General features: G+C 36.8%; 1 protein-coding gene across 5 annotated transcripts in view; it reads left to right on the top strand.

The window, feature by feature from the left end:
• The window catches only part of ANKIB1 (ankyrin repeat and IBR domain containing 1), an 89,348-nt gene that overhangs the window by 72,627 nt on the left and 4,013 nt on the right, over positions 1-12,708 (top strand). For 4 of the 5 annotated variants that reach the window (XM_085050701.1, XM_085050705.1, XM_085050703.1 and 1 more), the window contains exons 10-18: positions 42-130; positions 1,155-1,285; positions 5,285-5,419; positions 5,978-6,064; positions 6,158-6,224; positions 6,591-6,736; positions 7,333-7,511; positions 8,063-8,114; positions 11,311-11,422. In XM_085050701.1, coding sequence (XP_084906827.1) covers positions 42-130; positions 1,155-1,285; positions 5,285-5,419; positions 5,978-6,064; positions 6,158-6,224; positions 6,591-6,736; positions 7,333-7,511; positions 8,063-8,114; positions 11,311-11,422 — 998 coding nt within the window. The remainder of the gene's footprint in view (positions 1-41; positions 131-1,154; positions 1,286-5,284; positions 5,420-5,977; positions 6,065-6,157; positions 6,225-6,590; positions 6,737-7,332; positions 7,512-8,062; positions 8,115-11,310; positions 11,423-12,708) is intronic. The other variant, XM_085050704.1, reaches the window with a different exon arrangement.

Below are 12,708 nucleotides of genomic sequence, written 5' to 3' on the forward strand. Positions count from 1 at the left end.
CTCTAAGTTATAAGTAATTGTGTATACACCTTCTTTTTTAGGGAATGTCTTGGTGAAGCACATGAACCCTGTGACTGCCAAACCTGGAAGGACTGGCTACAGAAAATATCTGAAATGAAACCAGAAGAACGTAAGAGTCGCGAGGGGCTGACAGGGAGGGCACGGGTGTTTTGCTGCTGTTTTGATCTTTTGGTTTTAGGCAGATTTTTTTTTTTAGTTGCATTAAGAAAAAAACGTTGGTTGAAAAATAGGGTAAAAGGGGAAGAAAATTATACCCCTGAATGAGTGACTCCTTCACACATTAACTGCCGCACTATAGTAGACTGTTCTTTGTAAAACATTCCTCCCCGTAAATACATGTGTGGTTCAGTCAGGGTATGCAAAACTCCTTCCATTCCTTTGAAAGCTTTGTTTCATTAATTAGTTAATTTATTCCTGAATATAACTTCATTTACCCTGTCCAATTTTAACTTTTAGCCCAGTCTGCTCCCCTGATTGAGTAGTGTTCATGAAGATTTTAATGTACTTTAAAACTAATTCAAGCCAACAGGTGATAATAAGAGTGAGGTTGAGGGTGAACTGCAAGGGAGTTGTAGGAAATGACTTAATGGTATTTAACATTTACTAAAAAAAACTAATAAAGGTTGGATTTACACAGGACAGACATTTTTCTGGTCAATGTTAACAAAAAAAGTAAAGATGACAGCAATTTTAATGCAATTAACTTACCTTGGTTACCACAGTTCAGAGCCTTTCCATGGTATGTTATAAATACTTTGGAAATCATAGAAAATTTTACAAAGAGGCAAAATACACCCTACTTTGTAAAATGATGCCTGTTTTTTTAATATATGTATTTCCCCATTTATATATCGTTATTGCCATATATATTGTGTATAAATTTGTATTAAAATAGATGTGTGGAAATATATAGAAATAGTAAGTGTATTAATATTATACATAATATGTGTAAATTGGAAAATGTAATAATAAAATATATGTGAGAGAGACATATAGTGAAAAACTTAAATATTTTCTCAAGAAACAGGGAAATGTGCATCTTTCCTAATCCGATTTTCACAAAAGATTATAAAAGTACAATTTTCACCTCTCTGTTTTTGCATGCTCCATATCCTCCTGTCACCCTCAAAAAGTTGTGGGAGTGAGTGAGGCCTATGAGGATGCTGCCAACTGCCTGTGGTTGCTGACCAACTCCAAACCTTGCGCCAACTGCAAGTCTCCAATCCAGAAGAATGAGGGCTGCAACCACATGCAGTGTGCAAAGGTAAGAAGGACCCATTAGGTGATTTCTTGTGGGATCATAATTCAGGTTTGTATGTCCTGTGTCTATTTTAGATCACAGATGTCCAGGACACACTCTGAAGTGTCATGCCTGGTAGCTAGTGGAACCTGTTGGAAGAATTAGATAATGAGTAAATGGCAGGTTACAGGTATTTAGAAAATGTTTAATATTTACTGAAGTCTGTTTGGCTGACAAGTGTACATTGTAATGATTGAAATTTCATAAATACCTAAGAATTATTAGCAATACAGTGTGAAACTCAAGGAAACAGAAATAATTGATGATTTAATAGTCACTAATAATGTAGAAGAGAAAGAAAAGGTTTAATTGGCATGTGTAACATTTTAAGGAAGGCTAAGCTCTAAGGAAGGTTTTGCCTTACTATATTTTTCTTTTGCAATATTTCTCTAACATAGCAACAAAGCAGAGACGTTTAGGTGGAAAACTGTAAATGGGAATCAATCAGTAGGAATGGAAAGACAGCAGAGTGATTCCAAAGGAAATTTATTGATGACAGCAGCCAGAAAATTAGTCACAAGTTTGCACTGTGCTACCAAAATAGAAAAAATATTTTTGCCATGAGTTCAGTATCATTTGAAAATGCTTTTTCTTTTGAGTTATTTAAAGGCAGCATATTTAGAAAACTGTTTCTTTATGTCAGAAATATCTTACGTAATTACAACTATTACCTCTTTGAGGAGCATCATTAAAAATAAGAAAGTAGCAAACACTTGACATGGTTTGCCTACAAGAAAAGGCTAACAGATTTAGGCAGTAATTCTCTTTATTTTTCTGAAAATGTGCAGGTCTCTCTCTATTGCTATGCAGATCCCATGTTTTTTATATTGTCACATAGTCTCTCTCTTTCTGTGATACGAATTGAAGATTGGGGCTTTTTTTGGTATCATTGGCAACAGAGAACATTCTCCTCCACTTTGATTTATGCCAAGTTTGCTGGTTTCAGATTTTTGGGGTTTTTTTGTCTTAAATGGTTTTTAAAAGAGCTCATAAATTCCATACTTTTAAAAACTGTATAAGGTGTGCCACTGTGCTCAGTTGAACAAAATGTGGCTTCAGGCTGGAGAAGACTTTGGCCATTAAACACTGATGAATGTAGGTAATTTACCGTTCTGAGGCACTGGCTGGCAACCAGAGTTCTCTTTTCTTCTTTGATGCTGTACCTTATATGCAGCTTGAAGTGTCCTTAAAATATATTCTTTGTGTCATGGAGAAATCTCTGCAGACAGCAGCTGCCTCCCCTCAGCCTGGTGAGGAAGGGTGTCCTCAAGCTCATTGCAGGGCTTGGACACAAGGAATAGTGTTCTTGTTGCTTCCTCTGCTGAAGTAACGATTCCTGATGAAGCATCTGCCTTTTTTTGCAGGGAGGTCTGCTGAAGCCCACTAAGTGATGGGCTATGGCTGCTTCTTAGCATGCAGCATGTACCTTGGTGTAGAGGAGGATACTCCTTACTCATAAAATCATGTTTGTGTACTTAAGCAGGCATTTTCTTACTGTTTTATGAGCCCAGCTTCCAACAAGTCATGGCTTACGCAGTCCTGCTCTCTCACTCCACTGTCTATAGTCGTTTTTTAACCTTATGGGTACTTTGATTTCAAGGAACAAGAGGGGGTTCATAGATAATAAATTGCTGCAAGTTTTGTGAAATGTGGTAGCTTTGTGGTGCAGAGACTTAATTTGTACTGCCACCAAGAGAGAGGCTGAAATACCTACCCAGCTGTTACCTGCTCAGCAATTACCTGCTCTGCTTGGCTCAGACTATGCCCAGGCAGCAGATGGGATTTGCTAAGCCCAGGTGGTGATGCTACAAGGCTCAGTGATCATAAAGACACATAAAACAGAGCTCGGGAGTTAATCACAGAATATGCTGAGTTGGAAGGGATCCTCCAGGATCATCAGGTCCAACTCCTGGCCCTGCACAGGACACCCCAAGAGTCACACCGTGTCACTGAGAGCATTGAGAAGTCCAAATGCTTCTTGAAGTCTGGCAGGTTTGGTGCTGTGAGCAATTCCCTGGGGAGTAACCACCCTCTGGGAGAAGAACCTTTTCTTGCCTTCGAGGGAGTCAACAGCTCCTCCCCAGTGAGTGTCATGGGCATACTTAGTGTTCTTTTGAGTCCTGTGTCCAAGTCAAGCCATCACGTAACACGGTTATCCAGCAGTGTGCTGGACATTTTGTCCAGAAGGACGCTGGGAGAGAGTATCAGAAATTTTGCTGAAATCCAAAAAGATTACATCAACTTGCTTTCCTTCATCAGCTACGTGGTTTGCCCTCTCTTAGAAGGTAATCAGGTTCATCAACAAGACTTCCCCATGAAGCTGTGCTGGCTGTGACCAATGACTGCACTGTCCTCCACGTGTTTTTCAGTACCTCCCAGAGTAATCTTTTCCATGATTTTACCAGGCACTGAAGTGAGCCCAACAGGCTATAGTTTCCAGGGTTGTCCTTCTTGCACTCCTTGAAAATGAGTTTGGGTGTGGGAGGTGTGTAGAAACAGATGATGTGGTTTTGAATGTCTACTGAGACTGAGTTACTGGGAGGAGGGTCTGGGAACATTGTGTGAATCATGGGTTTTGAGGAGGCTTCTGGCGATACGAGATATTAAAAGATAAATATAATGGAGTGGTCAGAAGGGAGATAATTTGGGAAAGATAATTTGAAGGATTATTGCAGTAGGAGCATATACACATAAATTAATAGGAAGTCAAGCTTTATCAGTTCAGTTGCTTGTGAAACAGCTTCTTTCATATGATCTTTTGAATATTTTGTAATGATTTTTTTTCTTATGATGAATATGAATGGGTTTGAATGACAGGCAAATGGTGCAGTGATACACAAAACACTTCTATACACAATTGTTCTCATACTTCATTCTTAGTGCTTCTTACCATTTTTTATAAGCTAGCAGCTTTTAAAAATGTTTAAAAACAAGAAAGAACAGCACAATAGCAAGAAGAAATATTCTAGTCTGCATTGCTTTTTAGAAGGAAATCAGGAATACTGATTTTTGAGACAAAATTAGCAAAAGTACAATGCAAGAATTAGATTTCATTCCTTCCTGTAATACATCTAAATGATTGTATAAAATAACTACTGACAAACACATCTGGTATGGAGTAGGTATTCCTGGAAAGGTTAAACTTATCAAAGAGAGAAGAAATGCAATTTAATTTATCAAATGCCACTAATAATACTCAAAGCTTAATACTAATTAATGTAAATTTTCTCTCCTCATCTATAAGACAGATAAAATAAACATGATTCACCAAATTGTGAAGTCTTTCACTTATCCATTCATAAATAGCTTCCAGTTATTTTGAGATTAACTAGCTGAGAAGTCACTGCAGAATTGAGAATACTTAACACAGTTTGATCTTCTCTGATGCAGAGAAGCTTGCATAAGTCACCTTACATCTCCTTGTAAAGTTTTACCTATTTTGAAAGCCCTTTACTAAGTCAATGCAGAAAAGGCTCACCTGGACTTAATCAAATTTTATGTTCAGACTTCTGTCTTGCTTTAGTAGTTATGACTATTTTGTGTTAGGAACACCACATGGCAAAAACACCAGTAATAATGGTTTTTAAACTAATATTAGGAAAAAAAATTCACTCTTTCTCATGAAGGGTTTCTGTGTTATTTAGAGAAATGGGACTGGTTTTTTAGCAAGAACAAAAAAAAATAGGCCTGATCAGCTGTATTTGCCATTTGATTTATTTTATCCACTTAAAACTTAACATGTGGATCCAACACAGTCTTGTGATCCAAGGAACAGAAATTATGACTGACATGGCTTGATATGGTTTGATAAACAGATCTCCTTAGTAAGTAAAGTAAGGAAGGAGGCTCCTCAAAAATTTTTTACACTCAGAATGCTGTTAATTAAGTTATCCACAGAGGAATAATCATGGCTAGCTGCAAATCTAAGACATTTCAACTTTTTTTTTTTCCTTTTTTCTGAAGTGCAAATATGACTTTTGCTGGATATGCTTAGAAGAATGGAAGAAGCACAGTTCTTCCACTGGAGGCTACTACAGGTGCACTCGCTATGAAGTTATTCAGCATGTAGAGGAACAGTCCAAGGAGATGACAGTAGAGGTAACAAATGAATGTGTGTGTTTGAAAATAGCACTAAAGCTGCAATTCTCCATTTAGGATAAGGTTAATCAAAATTCTTCCAAACCAGAGTTCCAAATGGATAAATACAACCTTAAACATATCAAAGAGACAGAAAGAAAGCACTACTTATTTGTGGATACATAAGATTTCTGCTTTTGACTTTGGTAATGACCACTGGTGACTTTACTCAAGTAATTTTACTTCTCTGTGACATGGTTTCCTTTTGTGAAATGAGCATGCTGGTCCTGTAATAAGCTGGTGTGCACTACAGAAGATATGTTTAAATTCTGGCTTTGGAAAGTTGCATTAAACAGCAGGCACTGACAATGTATCAGTTCTTTGGCTGCAGTATTTGCAGCCTTGTGAATTTCAAAAATTACTTTTGTCTCTTTATTTACATGGCACTCTGCCTTGTGTACAATACTTTATATATAGTCTGAATAGAAACAGTTCATTATGTAATTATATCTAATGGTGATTGGTGTATTAAATGATAATATTTATTTTGGTTTCTTTTGTTTCCTCATTATTTTCCAGGCTGAAAAGAAGCATAGAAGATTTCAAGAGCTTGATAGGTTTATGCACTACTATACAAGATTCAAGAACCATGAACTTAGCTACCAGGTGTGGGTCAAGCCATTTTTACTGATGTTTGTTTCTGTTTCATTAATCCAAAAATAATTATCTTCATGTATTCTATTTATTTTCTTTTTCTAGTTAGAGCAGCGCCTTCTAAAAACAGCCAAAGAAAAGATGGAGCAGTTGAGTAGAGCTCTCAGTGGAAGTAAGTATTTGCTGTGATCCATGCCTTTGATTTGAAATCACATCAACTCTGCTATGGCTAAACTGTTCTTTTTTGGCTAGAGCTCACATCAGTCTGCTGTGTGATGTGATCCCTGCAGTACTAGAACTCATAAACATTGAATGAAGGTTAAATGTACAGTAAATCTTACCTATTGCAAAGCCTCAAGGAGGAAATAGCATTAGTGAGGTAGAAGCTAACGTTCTGGGCTTATTTCTTTTAGTAGGAACACTGTGCAGTCACTGAGAACTCGCTGCTCTTTACTTGCAAAATGTTTAACTGTTACGTGCAGAAGTAATGCTGACATCAGCAGGAAAATACTTTCCCAATGCTTGTTTCATATTGCAGCTGAGGGAGGCTGTCCTGATACCACATTCATTGAAGATGCAGTGCAAGAGCTTCTAAAAACTCGCCGCATTCTTAAGTGTTCTTATCCCTATGGATTCTTTTTGGAGCCTAAAAGCACAAAGAAAGAAATATTTGAACTTATGCAGGTAATACATGCATATATTTTACTTTCCTAATGGCACTTTATTTTTTTTATAGTAGTTATCAGTGTCTTTTTGCCATTTTTGTAGTATAAAACTGACATAGCTGTTTTGTATGTGTAACCAAGTTTGGAAAAGTAGCATTTTTTTTTTATATCACTTCGCAAAGGAAAAGAATAAGGACAAATGGAAGGGGAAAGAAAGAAAGAAAAATTCCTGTTCATCTGATTTCTGAGGGTAACATTTTAGCTTCAGTCTTCTTCTCTAGCTTCTCTTTTATGTCTTTCTCTACTGATGTGCTTGATATCTGGGTGGAGGCAAAATTGGGGGAGTTCCTGGAACTGCTGCCTCCTTTCCTGTCCCTTAGGTCCCTTGAAGTTGTTCAATATTTCAGAGTGCAGGGAAATCCTGCTCCAAGCTGGAGGACAGAATGTACATCAGTAGAAGAGCAGGCTGTGGAACAGACATTTTGGGGTATTTTGTTATTTCATAAGGCATTTTCAGGAAAATGGATATCATTCCACTCAGTATTTACGGAGAAGAGTCCTTCCTAATTTGTATTTCACTGTAAAACTGGTTTTTTTCTGTATTAATTCTTGCAGACAGACCTAGAAATGGTCACTGAAGACCTTGCACAGAAAGTGAACAGGCCTTACCTTCGGACGCCTCGCCATAAAATCATCCGAGCAGCTTGTCTCGTGCAGCAGAAGCGACAGGAGTTCCTGGCCTCTGTGGCCCGTGGTGTTGCTCCTGCAGACTCTCCAGAAGCACCCAGGCGCAGGTAATCCACCCAAAGCACTGCACAAGTCAAATAAAAATAGCTGCCAAAGTGGGTGAATTCACTGCTGTTCTCTGACTATGAATGAGGTAGATGTTAAGCATGGTGGTTGTAATTCACTGTGATAGTGATATTTGCTTGGACATTTGATCCTTGTGGAATTACAGCCTTTGGGAAAAATGTATTTTTCCTTTTGAGGATCACTGCTCTGTGTGTTGCTACCTAAATTGCTTCCCCATTTGTGATACATTAATGATTAGATGTCATGGGTCCATTTCACTTTTTTTTCCCATCAAGCTTTTCACTAAATCCCTGGCATACTTCAAAAATTTCTTCAGTATTTGCTAAACATATCAGGCAGGTCTGGAATAGTCAACAATTCAACTGCAGTGTTTTCAAAACTAGTTTTGAATCAAGAATTAAAGGGGAAGACTTGTTAAGTTTAGAGAGCTACAGTTGCACTAGTTTTCAGATTTCAATAGGTTTTGAAGCTTTGGAGGTTGTTCATATTTGTTCTATTTCTAAATTTGATTGTATATCTTTCCATTTTATAGCTTTGCTGGTGGAACATGGGATTGGGAGTATTTAGGATTTGCATCCCCCGAGGTAAACTATTTCTTTTTACTTTTTTTTACTTAGTTCTGCATATGCTAGAAACACAGGCATGATCACAATTGCATGACAAGCTTCCTTGTCTTGAGTCAAGGCATTTCAAGTTGGTTAAGCTTTCCATTTCATTTATTTCACAATAGAAGGAAATATATTCATAGCTACTTGTGCAATGACTCTAAACAATGCCTCTAACAGGGATATATATATCTAAGGTGGCATTAGACAAGCTATTTTGCATTCCTTACTTTCCAAGTGCATAACCAGTTTTAAAATTGAATAGAAACTGTTTGTGTGCTGGAGAACCTTAAAGTAATTAATGTATGAAATTGTGTAGATTACTTCTGAATGCAATATCAGTTCAGCAGAATTTGACCAAAAGTCTTAAAAATTTCCATCCTCTGTCACAATCCAACAAAAACATGCAGGCATACCCCTAAATATTGTTAAATATTTCAAATATTTATTTTTATTGTTATGTATTGAAGCAGGATGGAAATCACATGCTCAAATGACATGAAATTCTGCTGCTTTACCAAGAATGAAAATTATAATATTTTTAATTAATTTTCTACGATCTGTATATGGGAAAGAGTAAGTAGTTTTTGAGATTCTGCTCTAAAAAATGAGAAGCTTCATATAAAGCTTTCCTTTATCATCTTAATTTTTATTTAATGTTTTGAGAACATTAGATTAAAGCATTCAGTCAGGAAGGAAACTTCATTTCAACATTTCCTTGTTTGCTGTTTTCTTTCTAGCTAGTCATTTTTAAGCATCCTAGAAAACTCCATGTACTTTTTCTATATATTTCCTTTGCTATTGTTGGTGAGCATCACGCTGGTGAGAACATGGCTCGCTTCTCTACAAAAAATCAGCTGCTTCTCCTGTTCAGTTCCTTTAGTTCTTTTGAAATAATCCCACATCTGATAATATCAAGCTCATTGTGATGTTACTGTATCAGTGGAACTGGTTATGAGAAGAAGCTGGTAAGAAATGTGTTGAAGAGCTGTTTAGCAGTAGGTGCAATGGCAGCTGTGCTTAGATGATCTGCTTCTGAGTTTTTATGATTTGCCTAAATGTGGCACTGTGTGATGCAAGTTGGTTTCCTTGCTATGTAGCTATCATGAATACTTGCAACCACCTATGCTAAAGGAATTTTGTAGAATTAATAATGGTCATCTTTGTTTATTTTAGTGAACTTCACTGCAGAATATTTTACATAGAGCCATACTTTTGCTGACAAGCAGTAGAATGACTGTAAATAGCAGATTATTATAGAAAATTAAATCTTACTGGTTTTACCAAGGAATGCTGGCTGTTGTAGAACTTTGTGAAACCAGGATGTTCCTACCCTACAAAATTAAAACTTCTTTTGCTCACATGTAGAAAATTGTTCCATGTAATGAGAAATAAAGTTTCATATGTAGTAGTAAAGATCTCTTTCTAAAGGTTAATAAAGCAACCAAAAATTAAATGGCTATTGGTAAAATCTAGTATTTTATTGCAAACAAATGAGAGCTAACATCTGGTGTGATTAATAAATCTTAGTGTTCAGTGATCACTTCCCATGATTCCTTTTCTCATTAAAAGTGATAGAATTATGTATTTTTGTTAATCATTCAGTTACATTGTTCTATATCAAGGTTCAGTTTTCTGTTGTTTGAGGCACCACCTTACATTTAGAAAATTCCTGAGATCCCTAAGAGCTGGAAGAATATTTTAGAGAAGAATCACTTCATATTTGCCTTGTTTCTTTATGGTGTTCCACAGACAAAAAAGCATAATACTACTAACTGCTGTTGAAGACAGAATACTGGGCTAAATTGACCTTTTGTCTGGTCCAATAAAGCTACTTTTTGATGTTCTTACCATTTTCATGGATAAAAATCTGCCCATACTCATGATTTGATGACTGTTCATTTTGTCTTGCATATGTCTTTATGAATAAGAACTTGGTCTGAGAAAGTTCATGGTAAGAAAACATACTCTTATAATACCATCTACAATAATGAGGTCATTGTGTAAGAGAAACAACACTTCTGGATTCAAGTTTTAGGTACTTTAGATGTTGATTATGAAGAGTTAATGTAGGAAAGGAAAATAAATGATACTGTTGTCTTTCCCAGTTCATTTGGCCAAATAAATCCTTTGGATTACAGATTTCCCAACTTGGAGCTCACAGAAATAAAGTGTAGTGTTCTTTTCTGAAGAGAAGAGTGAGTACCTATGTGCATAGTTTTATTGCCTTGTGTAAATGAATAACTGAAATTAACACAAGGTCCTACCACACAGTCAGGCTCAGTGTCAGCTGGACATACCAAAAAAGATACCTAGAAATTTCCCTTCAAACATAAAATTAGTTCCTTAATATTAGGAAAGATATGCAAATCTTAAGAAAGGTGTGCAAATCCAAATATTAGGATATTTAACCCTTGGGATGTTAGCTTGATGTGGTCAAGAATCTTTTCCATAAATGTTATATAAACGGTCTTTGGTAAGTACCCATGATATGAGAAAATACAGGCTGCAGGAGTTCAAATCCGCATAGTATGGCTCATGAGCAGCTCAAGTTAAACAAAAATAGATGAGATTTGTAATTCATGGAATAAAAATCCATCAAAGACTGCTCAGTAGAAGAGTGTCAGAAGTGGCTTAAGAAGTTCCATAGTGTTCTGGAGACTGGAAAAAATAAATGAAGTCCCAGTGTATGTCTGCCAGCTTTCTGTAGTCTTCTGAAGGTTATTTTCTACTGGCAGTTGCCGGCAGCCGAGATTCTGAGATAATCTACTGGTCTAATTCACATCAATTGTTTTTATGTTCTAAAATCACTGGGTACGCATTTATTTAAAAGTATGTCAGTGTGTGCATAGATAAAGTTTGGCGTCAAAGATTTTAAACAAAAAATGTGTTCTTGGAATTCTTAAAAAAGGAGATTGCAAGTATTAAAATATTGGTAGTGTATCTAGTATTTTTCTTTGCTAATTCATTGTTTTATAGATTTAGGATTACCTTGGATTTTTTTGTTATTTATGTTAAGCGTTGCATGATACAACTTGCAATTCATTTTTCTGAAAGCGGGTGATTTTATAATAAACATGTAAAATCACACATTTTTTATAAAAATGTGGTGCTTGTTCCTCAGAAAAATAGTACTGCATGCTGCCCTGTGTTTTGTAACCTTTGGTTTATGCAGGAATATGCTGAATTTCAGTATCGGAGGAGGCACAGGCAGCGTCGACGTGGAGACATGCACAGTCTGCTGAGTAATACTCCAGACCCTGATGACCCCAGTGAGAGTACATTAGGTAAGGACCTCTCTGGGGCTGCCTGTTTTCTCTTCCTGTTTCAGAAGTTGCTAGTAGTGACCACAGTGTTTGTTCTTCCGTGGATGCACTTTAAAGAAGTTTCAAATACATTGCTGTATTTTCCAGGATAAACATTAAGGCTTGTCTCTGCAGTTTTTTTAATGTGATCTTAGAAGTGTTGTTGACTTCACTGTGTCTGCTTTCTTCTTAAAGAGAAATGCATTGATCTCCCCACTAACAACTCCTCAGCTGTCCAGCACAGGTTTGCTTTTCTGAAGAAATTTTGAAGGTCACTTGCACATACAGAGCTCTCCTACGCCAGTGAAAAGAACCAGTTGTGCATAGAGTGTAGAGGCTACAGGCCTGTGGAAGAGAGTCACAAGGCTGTATTCCAAAACTCTACTCAGAAGCTGTATGGGGAAAGGCAGCCAGGAAAGAAGTTGGCCTGAGCTGTGACTTCCATAGTGCTGCTCTTCCGAGCAGGGCTGTGACTGCTAGCGCGGTCCCTTAAGGTCTCTCTGTGACTTGGCTGTTTGAACTGGCTCAGTTCTGCCAGAACCTTAGCAAAGGTATAGAAATAGCTTGAGTCCAAATGATACTGTGACACTTTCTGCAGAGCTGCCAGTCTGTGTGCTCAGTCTCTTAGCCATGCTGCACGAACTCTCATCGCTGCATCTCATGAACTAGCTTGTTCTTGAAAACCAAAAGGAGAAATCCTTTACTGAGGAGAAAGGATCACATGCATCCTTTATTTTAGAAAAAGTAATCAAAATTTTGGTGAGCTTTGGTTCTTCCGTATTACGAATAAAATGCAAAACCATCATGTTAGTTCAAGAACTAGATTTTGACTGAACACTTGGGTATAGTAGTGATGGCCAGCACACACTGTTAAAGCACACAAGAGAATATTATTTTGTCTCAGTCTATCACATTTTGAGTTTTGGAGTGGAAAATTCCATTTTCCAAAGTTGAAAGATTTACATTTATTTTTATTACAGAGCAGTTTTTTCTGGAAACAGCATCTTCTATTTTTTTGTTAATTGTTTTAAGAAAACAGCAATGTCAGTAATTGCTGAAGTATTCACTAATGACTTTACTCTTAATTGTGCTGCAATGTTACAGTAAAAATTATTATAATCTTAACATTACAGCTGAGGTTTTGTCTTTGACAGAACAGAGAAGTGGGCAAACATAGTTCGTAATCCACCTGTAAATGCATCCTGTGTTTGCGTCCACGTGCAGTAATTTTCAGGGCTTTCCATACATCATGTGTATGCCTTAGAAGC

The sequence above is a fragment of the Lichenostomus cassidix genome, chromosome 2 (assembly GCF_008360975.1).
Source record: "Lichenostomus cassidix isolate B80296 chromosome 2, HeHo_3.0, whole genome shotgun sequence".
Classification (NCBI taxonomy): Eukaryota; Metazoa; Chordata; class Aves; order Passeriformes; family Meliphagidae; genus Lichenostomus; species Lichenostomus cassidix.